At 38.5% G+C, this 24,499-nt stretch overlaps 1 protein-coding gene across 1 annotated transcript in view; it reads left to right on the top strand.

The window, feature by feature from the left end:
• The window catches only part of TBCD (tubulin folding cofactor D), a 115,030-nt gene that overhangs the window by 83,995 nt on the left and 6,536 nt on the right, over positions 1-24,499 (top strand). The window contains exons 23-34 of the mRNA XM_010082008.1: positions 1,263-1,294; positions 3,439-3,501; positions 3,911-3,987; positions 4,619-4,700; positions 8,369-8,487; positions 8,884-8,975; positions 9,903-10,043; positions 13,014-13,097; positions 14,409-14,567; positions 15,003-15,141; positions 20,016-20,137; positions 21,053-21,130. Coding sequence (XP_010080310.1) covers positions 1,263-1,294; positions 3,439-3,501; positions 3,911-3,987; positions 4,619-4,700; positions 8,369-8,487; positions 8,884-8,975; positions 9,903-10,043; positions 13,014-13,097; positions 14,409-14,567; positions 15,003-15,141; positions 20,016-20,137; positions 21,053-21,130 — 1,188 coding nt within the window. The remainder of the gene's footprint in view (positions 1-1,262; positions 1,295-3,438; positions 3,502-3,910; positions 3,988-4,618; positions 4,701-8,368; positions 8,488-8,883; positions 8,976-9,902; positions 10,044-13,013; positions 13,098-14,408; positions 14,568-15,002; positions 15,142-20,015; positions 20,138-21,052; positions 21,131-24,499) is intronic.

Here is a 24,499-nt window from a genome sequence, read left to right on the forward strand (position 1 = left end):
TTAGGCTTTTGAAGCTCATATAAAAGGGTGAATTGGAGAACAAAGTTTTAAGAGTTGTTAGGGTTGCTAGGTTTGCCTTCTGAGCACAGCTACTAATTTTATTGTGGGGAGAGAGTAGGGAAGAAAAGGGTGGTTTTTTAAAAAAAAGCCACCCAGCAAATAAACAAAAAAGCCTTTGTTGTTGCTCCCTCTTGCTGGAAGTTTCTGCCAGAGCATGGCCATACAAACAGGTGATTACGGGTTTGGCACACCTCAGGGAGGAAATATTCCAGCAGAAGTGAAGGGAGATGAGAATAAGGAGCCGAGGGAGGAAATATCCAAAGGAAGGGCAGGGGTCAAAGGTTCAGAAAATGGAAAAATTGTGCCACAGAGGGTGACACTGAGCAGAACACCCCAAGCAGTGCTCACGGCACCTCGGGGATACCCGTGGAACCAGCTGATGCTGGTGGGGTGAGGAGACGTCTCTGCCCACAGCATGTGAGGCCAGAGAGTGGAAACAGGCCCAGCTGTTTCCAGGGTGCTTCTCCCTCTCCCTACTTTCTCCCCAGTTCAGACTTTCTCCTCCTGCTGCTGTCAGTGGCCAGGCTAGTGTTCAGACGGACAACTTGGCTGGGTATGCCTGAGTTCTGGGCCGGTAAGACCGTCCCTGTGGAACACACTCTCCAGGAGGGTCTGAAGCATCTCCAGCCATTTGTTTCTTTTCCTTTTCTGATGTGTTGGAAGTTTTTACCCATTGCTTGTGGTGGTGAATGCAAAATCACCTGTGACTTTATGGGGAAGGAGAGGGGTGAGAAACTTCTCCAGGGAAGTAAACCAGTTAATGTCTGAAAATGGAACTAGTAAGTGAAGTTTCTATTTAATGTTCCAGAGATGAAGATTTTGTTAAAGCATTGCAGGTAATTGCCTTTCAGCTGTGAAAGTGAGCTCGTAGACGATATAGGACTGAAAAGCAAGACCCAAACCTTTGTGACTGTAGCAAATCCCACAGGTTATTATTCACATTAAAAATTAGAAAGATTGGGACCACATTCTTTGCAAGAAGAAAGTTAAATATTTAGGAAGGTTTTGTATAAATCATGCCAAAATCAAGACAACAGTTATTTTAAAAAGAAGTATTTTAGAATGGGTCAAATACAAAACTGCACATATTTTGTGATCTGCTTTCATTCTAAAATGTTTTTAAGTATTTTTTTCCTGCTATGCAATGCACTCGGATTGCTTGTGGTAGGATGTTCTCTGAAGGCTCTGTTTGTGCTTTGCAGGGGTTTAGGTGGAGAACTGATGAGACCAGCTGGTAAGTATCACAACTGTGGTGTGAAAGCAGAAAATGTGCAGGAATTAGTTCTTCTGTTTACTTTTTTCTAGTTTGTTTTGCATCCACTGTTTTGAATGCATAAATAAAATATGAACAGTAATTAAAAAAAATACAAAGTTTGAAAAGCAGTCAGAAGACAGGTATGCCAGAACATTGGTTGCCAGCACACTTGTGAATAACCTTGTTTGTTAAGAGTTGGAGATAATTCTTGGTTTTATGTCATACATTCTCTCCTCCTGTTGATGTACATAGTGAACTTTCTTCAGCGTTGAATTGTCTTCCTTCATTGATTTACTCAGATTCCTCTCCAGAAGAGACATGATGCATCCAGTAAGACAGATGCCATCGTGTAACTAATGATTTTATCGTAATACGTGTGTGTGCAAAGGTGAAGAATAAAGACCAAATAAACAACAGTTTGTGGAAAGGGTTGTATCACAGAAAAAATGGTGGGTTGTTCACGTGGATTTTGAAGATTGGTACATACAGAACCACTGTGAAAAGGAAGGGCGCTGCAGGAAAAGTACCATGCAGGTAGCCTGGGTGGATAAGGAAATGATGCCAGCTGGAGTTTCCTGCTCATCAGTTGAATGAGGGAAGTGCTACGTAGCAGATTCTGGCTTTGAAGATGTGAAGCCATCCAAACTTAGTTGCTTGGGGAGTTTTAGTACCAAGATGGAAAAGTGATCAAATAGAAGAGGTGAAGGGGGCAAGGAGGTTTCTGCAGTCTTTGAATGAGTTTACAGCTTTGTGACGTGACAACACAGGCTGAAAGAATAGGTAGGCTCTTGTAATACGTTTTTAGCTTTTAAGCAGCTGAATATTTCATAATTTTGGAGAAGAACAAATGACAGTATTTTGGCATGATCCAACTGTGTAGGTGGAATAAGAGAAGAATTGAAAATGTTCCACAAATTGCCTGCATGTCTAATGAAGATGATGGTCTCGACCACAACAGAGCATAAAGACGCGTAGAGAACTAAGGAGGAACCCTAAGAGACTTGGGTTTAGTCACATTGTACTTAACCTTGTCTGGGAATAAATGTTAGAACAAAGAAGCTGACATACAATGTTGAATGGAGTTTGAGCACAGGGAGCTCAAACTTCACCATAGTGAGGACTGAATTCAGCGGTAGATTTGGAGCCCAGTAAGTTGATTATAAATGAAGAACACGATGAACTGTGTACAGAGCCTGCAGTTAAGGTTCAAAGATTAAGTTGGGGGTGGAGAGGAAAACAAAAAGGTGCCATTATGTAGTAGCTTGTTCTGTCCTTTCCCTCCTCTCCACCAGCTCTGAAGCAGTCAGATAGGGAGTATGGATGTATACCTGTGTGTTTTATTTCAGCTGTTCACCAGGAGGTGAAGGATATTGTGTTCCCTAAGTGCTGAGTTTTCATTTGAGCAATGCAGTCACATTTATTGTATAGTAATAGTTCTCAGTGTTTACTATGTTAATCTCTATTCCCCAAAACAGCCTTGAAAGACTAAAAAAATACTGGTCTGAAAGTGGTTTTGTAACCTTAGAACTCATTTAAGTTTATAGATTTCAAATAATAATATGAGAAAGTATCATTTTAATAATTTTCTGAGTATCAAAGGAAATAAAACTGCATCCAGTTCTATAGCTCCTAGCTCTGTGCAGTGAACTGATGCCGCTCCTTGAAGGTCCAAAAAAAATGCTAATAAGAAGTAGGAAAACCTTTCATATAAATTTGAATATTTTTTTAGTGGCTGTAGTATTATCCTTGTCCAAGTTAGTTTACTCTCAGTGATGCTACATAGCCATTTACAGACTGGTATAGAAAAAGCAAGGTGGCCAATATGTACATGTGCACCTTAAATGGAAGAGGGGGAGAAGCATACCACCAATGGATTTGCATGAATGGTGTGACTAACTCGTGTCAGAGAACAGTTACTGCACAGTAGCTTTTTTTTTTGTATGTAAGAATCACAAGTGTAATTTCCTTTCAGTTTCTAATTTCACATATTTTGGACTTCCCTTTGCAAATTTTCTTCAATTTAAAACTAATGTTAATGTAACTTGATGTGGTTGTATCTTTGGTATTGCTGCAGTTTCTATTTTTTTTGTATTTATCTAGTTATCCCATTTATTTTCTTACAGTCTGCACTTTAATTGAAAAGTTGTCACTATCAAAAATGCCATTTAGAGGAGATCCCGTAATTGGTATGTCGTATTTTAAATAACTGTCCATTATCTCGGTATTTATTCATAAGGCTAAAGTGTTAACAAATGATGTTTTTCAAAGAAGCAGGATTAGTAAGCTTTAGTGGCCTAACAAATACAAAGATATCAAAAAGACCCACAAGTACTGCAGCAGATCATAATGTTATTTGAAGATTTGTTTTGTAGCTATTCCCATCAAGTTTTCAGCATTACGAGATGCAGGGTTTGCTCTGTGTATACAGTAAAACAAGCCAGAATAGCTGTACTGAGAATCACAACCTTGTTCATTTTGGAAAAACCAAGGAAATATGTCAATATGTGTAATTGCTGGTCTTTGTAAAAATAAAAGAGAATGCTGAAGCTCAGAAAGTAAGAAAAATTATTACCAATTGTGTTCTTACTATTTCAGGTGGCTGGCAGTGGTTAATAAATGACAGTCTAAGAAGTCTCCCTCTTGTGTCAAGCACTGCACGGCAGCATGTAAAGGTACAATTGTTCTTCCTTCTTCGTGTGGTCACATTCAATACAAAATTAGAAATACTTTTGCTTTCTGTTGGTGGATTCAGAGGTTCAGGCATTTACACAACCTTTGATCCTTTCTAAACCAATTAAGATTGAGGCACAAGGATTGTGTTACTGGATATTTTCGGGGTATTGTTGGTAACTTTCAGCCCATGGTTTTTTTTCTGTGTTTCCTTTCTATAGCCTTCTGGGGACATGCGTTTTCTTTCTTATCAATCTGGCAGCAGTATATTGAAGATGAAATAATGACTTCTGTATTTTGTTAATACTGTGTCATCCTGGAGGTCTTGCAACTGAACTGCTAATACAGCTGATACATTACTACTGGTGTCTTAAATGTTGATTTAGCTTTCTGGTACTTTTGAAGGAATAAGAGTAAAATATCTTTTTTTTCATACATAACTGTTGTTAAATCAATATTGGGAAAAAAATAAAAAGAATGTAGTTGTCGGTAGCTGAAGGGAATGATTTTTTTTAAAAAGCCACTCTCTTTTTCCTTAAGCTTTTAACTTAACTTAAACCTTAAATTTTTAACTTTATCATGAAGTGTGACCTTAGTTAATGTATCAAGTTCACAGTTTTGCCTTTGTTACAGGAGTCTGCAGTCTCTGCACTGGCTGCGCTGTGTAATGAATATTACATCAATGAAAAGGGAGAAGCTGATGCAGCTCTACAGGGTAATGACTCACGTTTACAGTAGAGGCAGAAAATATTGGGCTGGACCTAACTTGCACTTTGGGCGTATTGGATAGAATGAGGAGGAGCATCACTAATTTTAAAGGAACTTAAAATGCTTCAGGAAAGAATGATAAAACCAACTGAAAGTCTAGGAAATGTCTCGGGTTTTGCTTGTTTTAGACTGGAGGTAAATACAATGTAGCATAATAATGAATATTAGGAAAAACACATTGCTTTTATGTTCCATACTTTAAAATAAATAAGCAAAGAATATGTCTGTTGCAAATAATAAATTTTATTGAAGTGAGACATTTTCACATCATATTTTATTAAACCATGTGTCAGCGATTGTGGCTGACTTAAGAACAGCTGGTAAGGGATAAGAAGAGAAGGACAGCATGGACACCCAGAGTTCTTGTAAATGTGCATATGAAACTTCATCTGTTTGGATTTGGGTCAGTAGTGCAGGAGTAGGCTTAAACTTTTGTTAGGGGCGTATGGATTAACATCCTTTTTTTGTACTGATTTTCTTGGACCTTTCTTTGTTTCAAGTAGCAAATTGTATTGTGTCCGTAGGAGCTGGACTGTATAGAGAGATGTTTTAAGAATAACATTTTTTTTCTTCTTTTTCTAAATATGACAGTGAAATTACATACACCTAACAAAATTATTTCTTTTCCTATTTTTTGCAATTAATAAGTCATTGCTAAATCAGGTAACAGAATACTTTACTATTTATTTATTAATGAATCTGATACCCGTCATATATATAGTAATGTGCAGTCCATGCCCCAAAGAAGTTATGGCTGATGTATAAAAGCAGCCTATCTTGATTTTTAACTTTTTTCTATATTGCTAAATCTCTATATTTTTGTCAAAAAAAAAAAGTCTCCAAAAATAGCCCTTCATGCAGGTTGGCACTGCATGCCTGATTTTTTGTGGACAGCATGGGAAGATGTGATACTGTACTAAGGCAGATTTTAAAAAAAAACCACCCCACAACAAAAAAGACCACCACCACAAAAAAAAAAAAAAAACCTCAGGAAAGGGTAATGTTTTGTAAAAACAGAACAGTTTGGGCAGGAGGTGGTAATGCTGAATCAAAGAAAGCAAGCTAAAAGTGAGTTGAAAAGTTAATAGGACACATTTTATATAAGGATGAAGTTTCAATCTGCTGTGAAAGTGGACTGGAAAACTCAGCCACATGTCAAAATCAAAAGGGAGAGGGGACCCCCTGGAAGAACATGCCATAGCTGGCTGCAGCTGTTCTGATGCTGTACTCTTTTAGATGCCTATGAAGCTTGATTGTTTTTTCCTGGATTCTAGGTTAACTTTTTATTGGGCTTGTGCTTGAAGCAATCGTGGCAATGTAGCCATGGTGGTCCAGGTACATAATTAGAGTCAGATTAGTAGATACAAGCAAATTTTTTTTTTCTCAGATTTTCTGGAATGATTTAGAGAATAGAATTATGAGTTGGAAGTGTTTCTGTTCTAAAAAATCTCTAGTCAGCTCTGTGTTGATTGTGCTTTTATGTGGCCTTGTATGCCTCTAAAGCCCCTTCCACACATGGTAACAAAAGTGCCATTATGCATGCAAACATCTTTTAAAAGAAAAAAAAAATTGTGTATTTTCATCTCTGTGCCAATAAAAACTATGTATGTCATGACCACTAAAATCTAAGTTGTGGGATTGAAATCCACTGCTAAAAATGTTCCCCATAATATCTGATGTATGCATATGTGTGGAAGCTACAGTGCAGAAGACATTCCGTGACAGTGCAGGTGCCTTAGATAAGTCAGTTAAAACAGGTCTGAACGTGTTTAAGGGGATTAGAAACAAAAGAAAAGGTTTTGGTAAAATTTAACCAGTGTTTCACTATGGCTTGACAGATGAAAATGAAAACACAAGGCAAAGATGCTTTAGTGATTCGGAATTCTGAGTCTGTCCCTATAAGACTGCAATTTTGTTGAATCACTTCTTTTGCCTCTGTTTTCACCTTTTCTTCATTTTATTTTCTCTGTCTTAATGTTGTTCTGGTTTGGTTTTGATGACTTTCTCTTTTAATATTCTCTCGGGATGGGTTGTGTTAAATTAGTATAGTAGATATTTCGTGGGCCATGTTGTTTTATGAAGACCCTTCTAAGAGTATGAACATTTGTATTACCCTCGCTAGCAAAATTACTAAGTAGTTATAAGTAACGAGCTGCTCATTTGCTAGTTGTCATGTCTTCATTTTATGTCATTTGACTAAAATGTCAGTCTTAAATCAAAGGGAAGACTGTCATAGTCTTACTGTCTGAGATCATCTTGCTGTCTAAGCAAGCATTGCATCTTCCTATGGCCTCAAGACTCGATCTTACACTCCAGTGGTTTGGAAATTTCTACATAATAGGTGTGCTTATATGAAGGTATTGCTAACCTCTGGACAGGGAACTAGTTCCCTGATGTGAGGAGCTAGTTGAGGCCTGCCGATTGCATAGGGATTAAATTTAAAAAAAAAAAAAATCGGTCATGAGTTATGATTGATGTGTAGTTTCTTCTGGTAACTACTCTTTCTTCCTCTAGCAAATATTGCTCAATCGTTGAAATCTTAGGTGACAGTAAGCAATGGCACAGTTATGTCATCTTCCTAGGATCTCTGATTCTTCGAGGATTGAAAAGTGCACGTTCAGTAAAGTGGTTAATAAGGCTGCCTTTTCCTTTTTGAACCAGAGTTGTGTTTATTGCACCTATCTTGGTTGTTCTTAGAAGTTTTCTGGAGTACCTTGTTTTTCTCTGCATTTGACAGAAGAGTTTAATATAGTAGCTGAAAAATCTGGTAAAGGAAGTGTTGGCTGTTAAGTCTGTGATAAAGACTGCAGCAGAAATACCTAGATAGATTCCTGACTTTTTTCTTTTTTCTTTCTTTTCATTCATCCTCATTTTTTTCATTGTATCACTTCACTGCACTGCTGAGCCTCCATTTTTCTTGCCCAGTTCAGTTTATTCTTGTGCCTTTTGTCTGTGCTATTGTTTGTAGAGCCGTTGGCCCTGTTTCGCTGTGTAACGATGCACAGAATCTCACAGTCGTCGCTTCTTTTTGAGTTTCTCCTGCAAAAAACCCAACTCTATTTTTGTCTCTATATAAAAAGCGATATGAAATTATCTCATTGCTTAGGTGTGATCTGTGCATGTGTTTAAATGCTGAGTCCCATTACGACTTTTCTGGGGAAAAACTGTTGAATAACTGACCTTCACAAATCCAGAGACATCTCTTTCCCAACATGGAATACTTTTCTAATTACAGAAAATGATGACTTTTAGATATAAGAGAACTTGTTCCCCTATGTTTGCACAGAAATTTGTGCTTTTTTTTTTTAAATTATAACTTTTTTAGATTTGCGAACTTTGTCTTTTCTCTCTCTGAATGACTAGAATTAGTCTGTCTAAAAATCTGACTTCGTACTTAGAAAATAAGAATTGATTCATGTAACGGTGAACATTTCAAATTTTTATCTTTTTTCTGTAGGAAATTAAGTTTTTCTGTATTTTAGTTTAATAAATTCTAACATTTTCTAGCTGCTTTGTTTGGGGGATCCTTTCCTGTTTTATTTTTTTGTTAGTCAAATATGTAATGATAATGATGTGATACAATTGCAGAGTGAAAAGCGACTATTTTTTTTGTAGATGAGCTGGTGACACAGTATGTTTCAGAACTACAAAACACAGAGGAAATGATTCGTTGTGGCTTTTCACGAGCTCTTGGTGCCCTTCCAAGATTTCTGCTAAAGGGCAGGCTCCAACAGGTGAGAAAATATGGTCATTGTAATGGGAAGAGAGGGCACACAGTATTTTGAATTAAACCTATGATCGTAATCAAATAAATAATAATGATCGTAATTAAAGGTCTTTGTGAAAGGGGTTTGGATTGTAATGTACAGTAACTCCAGAAAATCATCATTAGTTTAGTCTGCCCTGATTCTGATAATTAAAGCTTAGTGTTGCTTTAGTAGTGTTAATGGAGATGCCAGAGATTGAATTATCCCTTTGCCACGGAACATCTGTCTAAAGGGAAAAGTGAGGCTTGCTGACACTGTTAACTGCTTGGTTCTCTCATGTGTGATTAAGCTCATTTTAATACGATATCTAACTTATAAATAATGCATTGGATTTAAATATTTCAAATTTTGTATTTTTTTCAGGTTTTGGAAGGTTTGAAAAAAGTTACCTTAATTTCCTCTGGAAACGTGAGCTTTGCAGAATCCAGAAGAGATGCCCTGATAGCAATTGCAAAGTATGTTAATCATCTTTATTTTTTTCTAATATTAATTTTTTCTCTAGAAGTTTTCACAGAATCATAGAATGGTTTGGGTTGGGAGGAACCTTAAAGGTCATTTTCTCCTGTTCATTCTGCTTTCTGTTACAGCGTGGTTCTTGAAATCAGTTACACCGTGACACGTGCATTTTTAGTGGGGGACTATGGCATCTGCATTATTCAATATACCTTTGGTTCAGAGAATTATCACACATCTGGGGATGGAGTACAACTCTGATGGTGGTGTGGGTTTTTTTAAATCAATTCTTTGAATAGCTAGAGTATATTTTAAAGTTCACCTTTCTCGTGGGCTGCGTTTTAGTGAGCTTTAGTGAGGAGGAAGAATATATTTTTTTTCCATTTTCTGAGCAGGAAGATTGAATTGGTTTAGAGAAATTGTACCTTTTCTCTAAAGGATTATTTTCTGTTGTGACATGCCACAGTGTAGTTAGTGTTAACGGTATCATAGTATACGTGCTCTTAAACTGCTACAGTGCAAAAAAAAAAAAATCTTTCTCTTGTTAACTAGGCCTTCAATGTAAAGAAGTTTGTTGATGTCAAATTCAATGCACATTATATTAGTCCATTGCTCTTCTTGCTTGCTTCATTTTAAGGCAAGTTCAGAAACTGACAGGTACTTCAAGCATACTCCTTTGTGTAGTATTATAGACATAAAACCAGTCTGCTTATCTGCTGAGTTTTTTGCCTTACCAGTGTTCCTTTAAACCTGAATGCTGATCAGAAGTCCTCTGGTCAGCTATAATACAGTAGGCTCAGAAATATTCTGTGTGCTGTTGAGGCAGATGTTACAGGTGTTTAGAATATTGTGTATCTGGGGAATTTTTATTAAGCAACAGAACAAAGCTATCATCTTAATGTTTCTCCCCCCACTTTCTCTTTTTAAAGGGTTTGCCAGACAGTAGGTGTAAAGGGAGAAGGATCCCCGGAGGAGTATGTCTGCAAAGATAACATTGCTCAGATTTATGCTACACTCCTTAGTGGTGTGAATGACTACACCACAGACAGCCGAGGAGATGTTGGTGGATGGTAAGATGCCTTACAAACAGAGACGTAAACTTACTTGTGTTTGCTGTCTAATTAAAAACTGGTGTATTTTCAAACCCTGTTAGAAATAGATAGCTCCCAGCTTTTGGTGGTTTGGGTATAGGTAGAAGTGCACTGGCAGAAAAGGAGTAGGAAGTGAGAGGAAAGGCTGACAAGAATTTGTCCCTTGCCTTGGAAGCTGGGAAGATGGGGACTATTGTGTTTTAAACTGAAGTTCAGCCTTATTCTGGATTTTATTTTAGTGAATATCAGGAATGTGTTTAGTTGTAAAAAGTACAGAGATTTTACGACATTATCTCTGTTTCTCTGAGATAGTACATTTACTTGTTGAACACTCCTATTCGTTCGTGTTGTGGGGATTTTTTGCCAGGAGAGGGAGCAGTTGCATAACATGTTAGTGGCAAATTTTGAAGGATGGTAGCTCTAACTGAGATGGATAAAAACTTAATAAATTGTGCTGTGGTATTATTGACTGTTCTATAAGTTTAGATTTTCCATTATTTCACCTGTGCAAAGTCAAAGAGAGATATTTTGTGCCATGTTAGTATTGGGCACTTTTTAAATTGACTAGCCTTGTTCCTTTAGGGTACTTCACTAAAATATTTACAAATGTGTTGGAAAAGTACACAGGGTAAATAATCCAGACTAATCTTATCAGCCTGAGTTAATATTTGTGTGTTTGTATTTTTCTTGTTTTGTATAATGATACCCAGCTCCTCAGCCTTCCCTACCTGTTGTTGAAATTGCCATATGGCAGGGCATAATAACACAGGACAAGAAATCAGAGAAAAGTAGGCGTGTTTGACATCTCAAACTTAGAAGAAGAAGAAAGAAGGATGCAAACTAGTAAGGATCAAGATCAGATCACTCCAGCTTGCACGAGGGAAGGAGCTTGGCTTTCCCTCTCCTTCCTCAGCTGCCAAAGAAGCAAGGGGGAGGTGAATGGGTCTGTGCTCAGAGAACTTAGTAACGCAAGGTGGACACAGGTGTAGCTGAAAGAAAAAGTAAGAGCAACCATATAGGGTTGAAGAGTCAGAGAAGGAGAAGAGATACTAAGCTTTTTGCTTTCAAAATTAGGTGAGATACTGAAGTAGATAAGAAGCTGACTGAGTGTAATTAGGCATTCAAGTTAACTTCCACGTCTGACAGCTCTCACTTACGTTCCCCATACCTATTGTTTATCCTTCTGTTTATGTCTTAATTTAAAAACAAAACTCTACAAAGTGGACATTTTCAAAGAAAACCTAAGGAAATTAAGTTCCCAACACCCATTAACATTCAAATGTGCTTTAAGCACCAGATTCTTCTTTGGCAGCTCCAGCCGAAATCAAGTCAAGAAACATGTAAATTAAAGGGGGAAGGGAATCCTTTCTCACAGCAAACTGTTGTCTCCTAAATATTTTTGTGGCCTCCCAAATATGAATGTTTTCTCATTCTGTTTCTTTTAAACCACTGACTAAGATGGAAAGATATGGGGAGGTCTCTGGAGAGACCTTTTCTTTGGTGTGTAATTTTTGTGTTTCTTTAATGGAATCGTGGGAAAGTTTAACCAACTTTGCTTTCCATATGCTAACTTTACTTTTCCTTTGACAGATTGTTTGCTGGGACTTGTCCAATCTGTCTACAGGTGTTAGACTTGAATATCTAAGAGTCAGATACTATATGAAAAAAGTAGAAAAACATCCTTTGATGAAAGATTGCCAAACTTGTATTAAATTACTTAGGAAAAAATGATGTAATTTACCTTTTTCACCATTATAACAAATGTCCCACCCAGTTTTAGATTGGATAGGCAACTATTTTCAGCTTGTTTTGGAAATCAGAAACAAGAGTATGTCTTTTCACAGTAGAGAAGTACCTTTTCATATACTTTTATATATAATTTTAATTATCACTGAGAAAGGCTAACATTACCATGAGTGACTAATGTGATGAATGTGTTGATCCTGGTCTCCTCTGGAATCATGTAACCATCTGAGGATCTGCCATGGTGCTGCCCCTATCTCAAGAAAGAAACTACTTTTAACAACTCATTTATTGACAAGGCTTCTGGTTTAAAACAAGTGTATTGATTTTGGGTTTTGATTGAAATTACACTCTTTATCTTTCTTTTATATTGAGACTAGATTTAGACATTTTGAAGGCAGAAAATCTTCATCATATAAATAACATGCGCTTCAAGCACAAACTAGTGTCACTTTAGCTAATCTTTTTTCCATAAAACTAATTATTATTTAGCCACTGAAGCCATTCTGAATCACTTTTTAAAAAAATGTTAGAAGTCTTAAGCTTGAAACTTTACAAGAATATGACTCTTAACAGTGTTTAAATATCTTGTCAAAGTATGGGTTGGCCTTTTTAGAAGGTGATTTGAAGCAGACGAAGCACTTACGTTTAAATACATCTACTCGCACACTAAGTATTACTAATAGTTATCAGTTTTAACCTTCTTAAAATAAATAATAAACCTAACGACATCTGGCTGGAATAAAAAATAAGATGGTGAGGCAGGGGGCTTGCCTGGAAACCAGGATAACTGTTGTACTCTCAGTGGACATGTGGCTTCACAGGATGGGGCCGGGGGGTACAGCTGTACACAGTCCTCTTCCTCCCAAAAATATCATAGCTGCTCTCAGGGGTCAATGCTTTACTTGTTTTGAATTCTTTGCCAGTGTCTGTTTAACTTAATTGCCAATGTATGTATTTAAATAAATACTGCTAGAACTGCTGTAATGTATGTCTGTTTCGACAGGGTACGTGAAGCTGCTATGACAAGTTTAATGGAAGTGACGGTACACAGTCCTCTTCCTCCCAAAAATATCATAGCTGCTCTCAGGGGTCAATGCTTTACTTGTTTTGAATTCTTTGCCAGTGTCTGTTTAACTTAATTGCCAATGTATGTATTTAAATAAATACTGCTAGAACTGCTGTAATGTATGTCTGTTTCGACAGGGTACGTGAAGCTGCTATGACAAGTTTAATGGAAGTGACGCTTCTGCTGGTTCAGAACGAAGCGGAGTTATTTAATGCCAACGTGTATGCTACTTGTACTGTTTGTGTCTTATCTCTTACAACTGCATTCTAGTCCTTACAAGAAAGTTTTGTTTACATATTGTATATTTACTCCTTTATCAAGTGTGACAGAACTTTTGATAGAAGTGCATCAAACTTTCACCCATACAGAAGCTGAGAATATTGTGTCTGCTTTTCAGAGAAACTGGGTGGCAGTCCCACCTTTGAATACAGTGCCTCTGTGAGATTGGGTCTGTACTTGCCGCCTCTGCAGAGCTTGCCAGTATTGTTCACTTAAACAGAAAGCAAACTTGCCTGCTTATCCAGAGCATCACAGCGTTAATTTGGAACGTGATAAAATGTGGAGATGAGTCTATATTAATTTCTGTTTTCTTTTTAGAATTATTAGTAAGGAAATACAGAAAAACATAATTTACACTGAGATTCTGATTTTTAATTTCATTATACAATACTCCCAATAGTAAAACAAACAAACAAACAAGAATACTTACGTGTTTTTAAGCATAGCTTGAGCTGCAGCAAAACTTTCCTAATAATGCTGTTGGTTTATGGACAGAACATGCCCAATACTTAGCTGAATATATACTTGATTTTTTAAAAAATTTTAAAAAGCCCAAACTTCGAAGGAAAATACTGAATTCTGTAGGAATACGCTACTCAGGCAGTGCCCGTTGTCTAGAGGCTTCCTCCTACTGGTCTGCTGCAGACATAGATCATTCACATGAGACTTAGAAAAATATTCCAGCCAGCTGGATCACATTTTCTAAATATTCTGGGTCCTACTGTAGCTGCTTTTACTATCATTAGGTGTCCTTTCTGAAGGTGTAAAGGGTCTCATGGAACAATATTTTGTAGATGAGAGTTCAGTTATGAATGTGAGCAAAATAGGATACAGTTAAAAACTAGCCAGAGTTGAAGATGTAATTAATTTGGGATATATGAGATTTGAAATAGATCTTGTCCTCTGGTATGTATGCAATTTTCTGCTTGAAAATGTGCTTTTCTCAAGGTTCCCACTCTATTTCCATCTGAAATGTGGGAGTTCATGCAAACCATAAAGCACCTTCTTATCTTTTTAGGTGAATATAAAATATTGTGTAATATTAATGTCATGACATTTTTAAATTGATTTATGGAGGACAAAGCTTTAAAGATTCTGTCACCATGTTGATGTCTTAAATCATTTGTACATTTATTTTTAAGAATTAAACCAGAATATTTTCATAGAAGGATATTTTTTGTATAATTGCAACAATTTTAAATTTGAGTACACATTCTACTGATTAAATTATGTGATTGTTTTCTTCTTTGTAGCTGCAAACAGATTATGTGCTGGCTGGCCCAACAGTCCGCTGAAAAAATTGATAAATTTCGAGCTCATGCAGGATCAGTGTTCCTTACTCTTTTACATTTTGACCAGCCTCCAGTTCCACACATACCTCATCGAGAAGAGCTAGAGAGGATATTTCCAAGGTAATATATTGAAGAAGATATCCTAAACCAGTGACAATAAAAAGATGCATGTACACAGTTACACCTAACACAAGCAACCTGATGTAATTTCTGTGTCCAAATGCCTGCTGTGCATATTGAGGGAGTGGAACGCAAGAACTTGTATTCTCAGTGTAGCGAAAAGTGCACGTGAAAAGGAAACTGCGGTTCAAATCCCTGATCGGAATCAGAACAAGGACTTGAAGATTGCTGCACTTTTCTGTCAGTGGCTGAAGTTTTGATTTGTATTTTCCTGATATGCTTAAAGAACAATGATTAATTTGATTTTTAGGTAATTCAGACTTTCTTCACAAACATGCTGCTTGAGGATGAGCTGCTATGATAGGAATGTGCGGAGAATAAAGACAGTGCACACATCAAAGTTGGGTTTTTTTTTTTTCCTTCCCCTTTCCCCAGGTCAGAGAAAGAGACTGTAAACTGGAATGCCGCATCAGAAGCTTTCCCTCAAATCACCCAGCTTTTGGCTTTGCCAGTGTACCAGTACTATGTGCTTTTGGGTCTCACAGTGTCTGTTGGTGGATTAACAGAGACAACGGTAAGAAAGCAGAATGACTTTCCTGTTTGGTGGGAGAAATTGTTGACTGTTTAGTCTGTTACAATGGGTATTGCAGATAGTTATTCAGAGAATATATATACATCTGAGAATTTCAGATGTAAGATTTTTTAAAAGAAATGAAGTCATACTTGTAAACCTGATGGGCTTTATATTTTTCATATTTAAAAGTATTTTCTTCAGTTATTGAACATGCAGGTAACAAGGAGTGAGGACACTTTGTTTCTCATTTCCTGACCTGATAGACGCTGAGTGTTCCAGCCTGTTAGCTCAGTCACCTCTTAAGTTTATTTGCTCGCCTTTCCAAGCTCTTAAGAGAGGAAGAGCCATTCAGCTTGCTAAATGTTGTGGCTAAATGCGAAGTGGTTGCTCTTTTTAAATGTGGTGAATCCCTGTTTTCATTTGTAACCTGTTCTGTTTTATTTGATGGGGTTTTTTTAATTAGGAAATGATACAAGGTATTAATAATTAGTTGTCAAAATGTGTTAAAAGTATGTTCAGATTTTTTTTGTTAATTTGATACACTTTCTATAAAAGTACCAAATTGTTACCAAAAGTTACATTATGAAAAACTACCATTCAAATGTCTGAGTCCTCTGTGCTTTGCAATCTCTATTTCAATCCTCTGTGCATGAACAGTGCCTTTATTACTGGTTTTGGTAATCTCTTACGCTGCCAAAATCTTCCAGACTTTATTATCATTTTAGTGTAGCCTGTCCTTATATTGCAGCTTGTCTTGCTAGTTTCAGAATTCTTGGTTTCAAGGTATTTGGCTTCTTGCTTTTTTGTTACTTGATATAGCTAAAGATGTAACCTATATGAAAACAGCTGTTGGGGTAAAGACACGGTTCAATATGAGATTCAAGATGACGCTGCAGAGAAATATCAGACCAGTAGCAGAATATTCTGGACTGTCAGTTAAATCTTTACATTGCAGTGGCCCTGTAACAGGAGGAGGAGGTCATGAGTCAGCACCTCAGCAGTGTTTGTTTCTAATTAAGATTGCCATGTCTAATGAAGAAAGCTGGTAGAAAAGTGGTAGGTGTTGGGCAAAATAGTTTTTGTGGAGACAGAACAGCTCCTGCTGGGTTCACAGAAGGAAGGAGGTAATCATTCTGAACTTGGCTCCCTTGGCTTCCGCTGTTCAGAATGTGCCCCAATGCCAGGTTTTGCCTGGTGCCATGGGTTCTGTGCTCCTGATCCAGAGATGGCCACAGGCCTCTGGGTTTCATGTAGCTGAGGGTTTGGTGTCTGTGCAGTCTCATATATTTAAACCAGTTTTGAGAATTTTAATGATTCTAAAATGTTTCTAATTATATAGCAACGGATTTTTTAAAACTTTGAAAACATATGCTTATTGGTTTGTGACAATAATTATCGGATAGACAATGTAACTCTTAACAGATTTTTTTAATAGCAGACATGCACATGAAATTCAGCTTTTGGTCAAACACAGTTAATTATAGGAGGCTCCACCAAAACCAAAGTTATATGTACAAGTATAAAAAGGGAGGAAAGTTGTGGAGGAGCAGACATTCTGACTGCTAACTGAGGTTTGAGGAAAGTTCTTATTCAACATTTAAATATATATATAAAAAAATTTTTTTTTTTTTTTTTTTTGAGTTCTGGTTGTGCTTGGTTTTGGAAAGTGTAAACAGTTCAGTTACTTCTAGCTCCCTTCCCTTGTTACCATCTGCCAGTATATTTAAGGGAAACTTTCTGTACTGTTTTCAAAATATGATTTTGAAATGTTAACTTTCTGTGACCCTGCATTTTTCTTTCATGCTAAAGGCTTGTTCCGGTTAAAATATTCTCAAGGGCTTTGGCTTTTGAAAGAAGATGACCTAATTCTCTTTCGAGCCAGATAGAAGTGCAAGGGAGGCTCAAAGTATAGGGTACTTGGGATTCTACACTGTGTGCTGAAATACATTTAATATTTAAAATGTGATATATAAATTAGAAATGATGTGTCTTATTATGACTTGTGTTTCAAACTATTCTGTCAAAGCCTGTAGTGCTCCTTACTGAATATCCAGGGACTGATTTAAAACATTAAGAGAAAATTTTAAGAAATGTTCCTATTAAATCCATATGAAGAAGCAGATTTTTAAAATCTTGGATAAAGGAAAAAGATTATTCACATACGTATTCTTGCAAGAAGTTGTCTGTGTTTTTGTGATCTCTCCTTTCTTCCTCCTCACTTAAAAAAATACATACACACATACACATGTGGACATAGAATTTAGAAAGTTAGAAGATACTCATATACTGCAAGATAATCTGAGCTCAAATGGCGATTTGTCTTTAAATCATCTTGGGGAGTTAGTAGGAGAAAGGCTCTATTGTAATTCAGTGGTCAGTGGCTATTCTTCCGTGGTTGAAATTGCTCTGCAGTATATTTAGCAAGAGTAGTTCTTTGTTTTGCTTTTTAAAGAGATTTTCTGAAATGAGCTGTGTGGGGTATCTCAGAAATATTTTGGTGGCAGCATGGTTGCTGAAAGAATTGTAGCTCAAGCATTTGAAGTAATCTGGAAAAACAGAAGATGTCATCCCCTTTGGGATTTGGCATTCTGCAACGCTGCCTTGGTTGAAAGGGCACTTTCTCTATGTAAAAGAATCTTCTATTTATATATCTGGCCCACAATGATGCATATTTCTTATGGCTGCATAAAATATCCTCTCAGTATATGGAGATCAGAACTATACAATGGTGTTCTTTCTCCAGTTCACAAACCCTGTAGTTTCAGGGGTTGGGATATAATTTTGATATAATTTCATGATTGTTCAACTACACTACATCTAAAATTTTGTCAAAGTACAGAATGTCCTATGATTCCCCTCACCCCATAAAGAGTGAAAATTACATTTTAAAATGTTACAGTAATATTAAGTAAAACCTTAAATAAAAAAACCCCTACAACCTATTTGGGAAATTAAGTTTTCTCCCGAGCCAGTGCCAGGAATCCAGGATAAGATGCCAAAGACCTGTAACAATTGGAGCAGCCAGTTCCAAAACTGCCCGATGAATGCATGTGTATGTTAAAGCACCTGACAAAAATTAAAGCCTGTCTACGGCACACGGATGTTAACATTATGTATGTGCCAAATACATTATACGATTTATGGTTTACTTCCCTCCAAACAGACTTATTGTTTGCCAGTTATGTTTATGACTGTACGCACTGTTTGGAGAAAATACCAGGCTTTGAACAGCTGTGTGAGTGCTTATAAATGGAAATGTTGGGGCGTTCGTAGGTGATGTTCTAAAACATCTGGTTACTGTGACGAACTGTTTGCAAATTAATGCATATTTGGGTTGGAGGAACAGGCCCCAAATCCAGTTTTCTTGGTTGACATTTCTAGAGCAAAATACATTTGAGAAGAATTTCTGTCATTCCTTTTTTAAAGAAAATAGTAGTGTGAATTATTATGTTCGTACTTCTCATAAAATATCACTGACTTGAGTGTTAGAGTTACGGGCCTCCGAAGATTTGATTTATTAAAAAGAGCGTTGCAAATAAAACAAGGGAGACGTGGTTTCACTTGCGCTAAAATTTAACCGATACGTAATTTTTTCTGAAGTTACTGGGAAAATAAGCTACTGCCACATCAGGGCTGTAAATTTGTTGGGATTAGAAATGATCCCAAACCAGTGTTGCTTATTGAGCGTAGCATGGTTCCTTCTGCACGTGTTACAGGAATGCTCTGACTCTGGGAGCGGGTCTTTCTCTGCTGAAATGCTTCCATGAAAGCTGGAGCCTTCAGCAGTTGTGCTGATTTTGTCCAGGCCTTTCCAGCAATTATTCGCTCGACTTCCATTTGTGGTGCCTTAGGTGCAGCAGACTGAATTCTGTTCAGATAGCGGGGGCTGCGAGGAGACAACCGTTAGGGAAAAAAACTGCTTAACATCTTCAGTACAGACTCTTCCTCTCTCGTCCTCAGGGGAAGTCAATTAATAGTTAAAAAATGAGCCTGGAAACTAAAATTCCTGCCTCTTCCAGAAATGCAGAATGTGAGCATGAGTAGTGATGCCCATATAGCCGGTTGCAGTCCTTGTCCCGCTGCTCAAGGATGTGCCGGTAGCTGCCTGGGGGCATGGATCCCGCAGGAAAGGGGGATCCCACGGAGCCTCTGCGCTCCCCTCCTGCCCCGAAGATCTGGGAGAGGTGACGCCGGCCTGGCTTGCGGCCACGCAAAAAATCCTCGGGAGTGGGGACCGAGCGTGAAGGCTGCAGCCCATGATACCAGACAGCTGGTGTGACCCGACTGGACGGCTTCCAGCTGAGCCCTGAACCTCCTCCTGCCATCTTTCAAAACTCGCTGATTCACATCAGAAAGCTAAACCAAGAGTCATTATTTCTGAGTTGTTTTTAATTTTTAACCCGAGTTTACTGCTGGTTTGTGCGGCCTGCACCATGTGCCCAGGAGCTTGCCGGCATTTTTCAATTACATCAGCGTGTTTAATAAATATTACCTCTTGAACTTCTTGTGTACTCTTCAACTTTCAGAGCCATAACAATATTATTATTTGAAGTAAAGCAGAATAATCATAGCGGTTTGAGGATGTTTTATTTTGAGAGAAAGAAAATGATGAACCTTTAATGTGGTCTTTTTGCCTATGGTGGCAAAACTTAAAAAGGAGAAAACCCCTTCCTTGGAAAAGGGTTGATGAAAGTAAAACAGCCACCTTCCTGTCGAATGTTGATGCCTAATTTATACACACAGCTGCTGTTGGAAGAGTGGGTTCCCAGTGCAGGTGTACAGAGGGATAAGCATAATTCCGTGTAGCCCTCGTTTCCCTGCGTTGCAGCGGGGTTTATTCCCTCTGCCTTCATTGGAGGTTCCTTCTCTCGTAGCTCCGATACTCTGCCCAGAGCCTTTTTGACTACATGAAGAAAATCAAGAATGATTCCTGTGCTATGCAGAGTTTTTGTGAGACGTTGCTAAAGGTCTTTGAGGACAACCTGCGGAATGACCGGTAATGTTTTTCTTTTGCTTTTTGATCTTTAACAGCAGGACTACTTGAAGTCAGGCACTTTCTGAATGGGCCTGGATGCCTGAGCTGTGTAAATTTGCTTTAACACAGCTGTTGGGCACTTTGGTAAAACATATAACAAAGGAGTGGTGGTGGAATACTTTGCAGTTACTATAGTTTAATATTGCACATAATGTGATAAGCACCCGTTTTTATATAGTGCGATATTGGGGATTCTATTTTGCTGCACACTTTTCAGTGTAGTCCAGCCTGCATTTTGTTTAAATAGTGTTTTTTTCACAAATATTTGAAGTATAATTTTCTTGTGAAGATTTGTCTTTAAAGGTGAGTCATTCTGCATAATGAGGTTAATTTCTTTAAGCCGCATTTATCAAACATGTGCAAAATAGAGAATATTCCCTAGGGGAAAAATCCCGCAACTATTAATAGAATTTTCAGTTTTATTTTGTTTCTTGTCTCAGCTGTTGAAAGAGAAAACATGACCATAGTTATCCTGCCTGACATGTTGTGTGTTGGTTCATTTGGTAGTTACCTGTAGTGAGAAGGTGTTGTAGCTTCTGATAACATTTTGTGGAATACGTTGTTTATACTAGAAAATAAATTAATATTTTCTACTACTGTTAATTGTTTTTTCAGGACCCTGCAAGTTTAAACCAGGCGTGTTGTTAATTAGGTTTTTTCCTTTTGGCTGTAACGGAATCTCCCCCTCTCAGCCAACAAGGATGATTTAGCCAACACACAGAAGTTACCAAGCAACCCTCCTCTGTGTAAATTAGAGTTCTAATTTAAATATGTGTAGGTAGATAGGAAGTTTCTTTCCTTGCTTCTAATTAAAAATAGTGTATATATGTATGCCAAGAAGTATATTTACATTGATAAATCATTTTCTTTTGTCAGGGTGTCTGTACCTCTCCTGACAATGCTGGACCAAATGCTGGCAAACGGCTGTTTTGATATGTTTACCACGCAAGAGGAGTAAGTTGCTCAAACTCTTTTCTGTTTATTTTCCACCATGCAACAGGCCTCTCTAATCTTACCCTGACTGCTGCTGAATGTTGTTGTAGATGTGGGTGAACGGGACTCTGAAGTGTGTGTGTATATGGGTATAATGTTTTAATCTTCCTGAAGTGGGGCAGCTGTGATAAATTCTGGACCAGATAGCCTTGAAAGGGTCTTGATAAGCATTTTGACTCTCACATCAGTGTAGAAATTGGTTATCGGTTCATTGATTAACAACCAGTACATTAATCAAATCCAGTTTGCGTTGTTCACCTGGCAGACTGGGGCCAGTATCAGATCCATTTTGCTTTTCACCTTTACTAGCTTCCTAAATGCGTGGTTTTGGGAGTGCATTCTTCATTGCACTGTGAGCCTTTAGCAGTGGCAATGTCCTGTTGTGATGGTGCAAACAGTGTGCCTACAAGCTAGTGCTTCCAAAATCCCACGGCTTTTGTTCATGTGAGTATCTCCAAAAAAGTTAATTAAGATTCTAATAAGAAGAATAAAAAAAGCACATCCCTGCTTTTCCACACCAAGCTCAGTCTTCTGGAAGGTATTTAGTTCAGGAATGGATAAACATGAAGAAGAGATTCCAGTGTGAAATGCTGCTTTTTTGCAGATGTTTCGGAAGAGAATGATTTTAATTTCAGTAATACTAAAATATATTCCACGAACTCTCACAGGCAGCATCTTGGCACATCTACAGATATTTGCAGAACTGTACAATGTGAATCCTTCCAGCACGTATACTGGATTTGGAATCTGTTAATCCAAGAATTGCTCACAGCAGATAAATTTGAAAAGCTTTTATCACTCTGAAAGTTTTAATTGAGTTTACTCTTGTTTTCAAGTGTGCATTTAGATAATCTCTCTTAAATCAAATTTGGCAGTCCCTTGCTGAATGGGAACTTAAAATGAATCAAATACTCGCAGATGGAATAAATATTACTTGTTTGGTTTGGTGATCATGGCAGTGATTTGGGACTTCCACATAGGCTCCAGTCTTCCCTGCTGTGGAAGATGATAGATTGTGGGTGGGAATCCGAGATAAAGTCTGCGTCTCCCGTGCCATGGGTCACTGAACAGAAAGCATGTGGGAGCATCGCTGCGTGCCCGTTTGCTCTGGGAGACTCACGCTCAATCCTGTGGTGCCCTTGTAGAGCTTCATTAGAAAGGCCTGAAATCAAATCTAGGGGACTATGGGGGGAGGAGGAAAGATTTTGAAGCTGATCCAAATGTATTTGCTTCCAGTTTGATGACAAAATCAAAAAGGAAAAATAATGATTATACAGCCCAGTGGATCATTCTCATGGCAAAGGAATGAAACATTGGCACGAAGTGCAAGAGCTCGTCGTCGTACAAAAGCTCTGGAAGGTCAGAGCTCTAGGAAGTTTGAAGACAGCTAGAAAGAGAAAGCAATTTTAGTTCATGCCTGTGATAGCTTTTGGTGATATAGGTGCTTGTGGTTGAGAGGTAATGGTGAACAAGTTACTGCGTGTACTTCTCGGAGAGCTCTGGGCTGTGCGGCACTCTGAGAGCCTGTGTGCACAGCAGCTGACCCTGGCACGCGCGGGAGCCCAAAATCACATTTAGTGCAACGTTTGCATTTTCTCACTTTGGCATATGTCGTTCAGGTCTAGTTAGGGATGGATAAGGACTGATCCTGGCTCCGAGACCTGCCGCACTGTTGGGTCATGCCTGCTTCTTTTTGTAGAGAAGAAAAGTGTGATTTTGGGCCTGGCTTCTTGAGTGGGACCATTTACTCCCTTTTCAAAGCAGCACGGCATAAAAGTGTAGAAATATAATGCAGAATGAGCCTAAAAATTGAGATATTCTTCTTGGTGGCATGAAAAGGCCATGTGTGCGTACAGGTTCAGATACTTATATATAAAATATACCTGTAATAAGAGGGATGAGGTGCACAGTTGTTTTTAGAAAAGACATTCTTACTGCTCGTGAGCAACTTTCCTGTTGCTTCCATTCTGCTGTGAACTTCTTGCTTGTCGTAGCAAATGAAAAACATTTCTGAGAAGCTGGGAATGAAACATTACTGTTCCTTGGAGTGTTTGGCTCCTGTTTCATCTCCTACTCTCATTTTTTTACCACATGGGGCTGAGTGGAGTTTTAGCGAGGGAACTTGGGCTGTGGGATGTCCAGCATCAGGATTATGCCTATACCAGATGCTTAATAGTCAACCGTCATGTTATAAAAAAGTATTTGCAAATACATTTTGAAGTTTCAAATGGACATTTCACACTACCCTGGACCTTTTTTTTCTAATAAAACATTAGCAGTCCAGAGCAGGTAAGATCCTACACTGCTTAATTTAAACAGGATTAATAGCTGTTGGCTGAATTAGTTTGACACTTGTTAGGAGCTCAGTGCTCCTGTTAAAGCAAATTGCCACATGGTGTCACTCCTGCCCTGCAGAGGTCTAACCCCTGGTGCATTTTCCTGCCTCTTCACACCATATAGCTCACAAAGTCTAGAATACGCAGTTTGACATTTCATGGAAACATAGAATCACAGACTGGTTTGGGTTGGAAGGGACCTTCCAGACCATCCAGTGCCACCCCCTGCCATGGGCAGGGACACCTCCCACCAGCCCAGGTTGCCCAAAGCCTCATCCAGCCTGGCCTTGAACCCCTCCAGGGATGGGGCATCCACAGCTTCTCTGGGCACCCTGGGCCACTGCCTCACCACCCTTATCGTAAAACTTTTCTCTGTTATATTGAAAGGCTGTAATGAGGTCTGCCCAGAGCCTTCTCTTCTCCAGGCTGAACCAGCCCAACTCTTTCAGCCTTTCTTCATAGCAGAGGTGCTCCAGCCCTGGGATCATTTTTGCAGCTCTCCTCTGGCCCTGCTCCAACAGGTCCATGTCCTTGCTGTGCTGAGGACCCCAGAGCTGGATGCAGCACTGCAGGTAGGGTCTCACGAGGGCGGAGTAGAGGGGGGCAATCCCTGCCATCACCTGCTGGCCATGCTGCTTTGGATGCAGCCCAGGATACAGTTGGCTTCCTGGGCTGCAAGTGCACGTAGGCAGCTCATGTCCAGGTTTTCTCCCACCAGGACCCCCAAGTCCTTCTCCGCAGGGCTGCTTTCGGCCCATTTTGGCTCTTGTCCAATTTGCCCTTGGTGAAGCCGAGGGTATAGTTTTTCTGGAGTAGTTTTGTGGATGAATTTCAGTGTTTGTGAAGTTCTCTGTATGGAGGATCTTGTGATCTCTGTGCAGGAGGGCAAGTGGACTACTGGGTGTTTCTCCTCCATTATTTTGTTTCGAATGCTCGTGTTTAAAGTGAGATTCATTTGTCGTGTGTGGGTCATTCCTCTGCCAGGACCCTGCTG

This window comes from Pterocles gutturalis, unplaced genomic scaffold (genome assembly GCF_000699245.1).
Source record: "Pterocles gutturalis isolate BGI_N339 unplaced genomic scaffold, ASM69924v1 scaffold9354, whole genome shotgun sequence".
Taxonomy (NCBI): Eukaryota; Metazoa; Chordata; class Aves; order Pterocliformes; family Pteroclidae; genus Pterocles; species Pterocles gutturalis.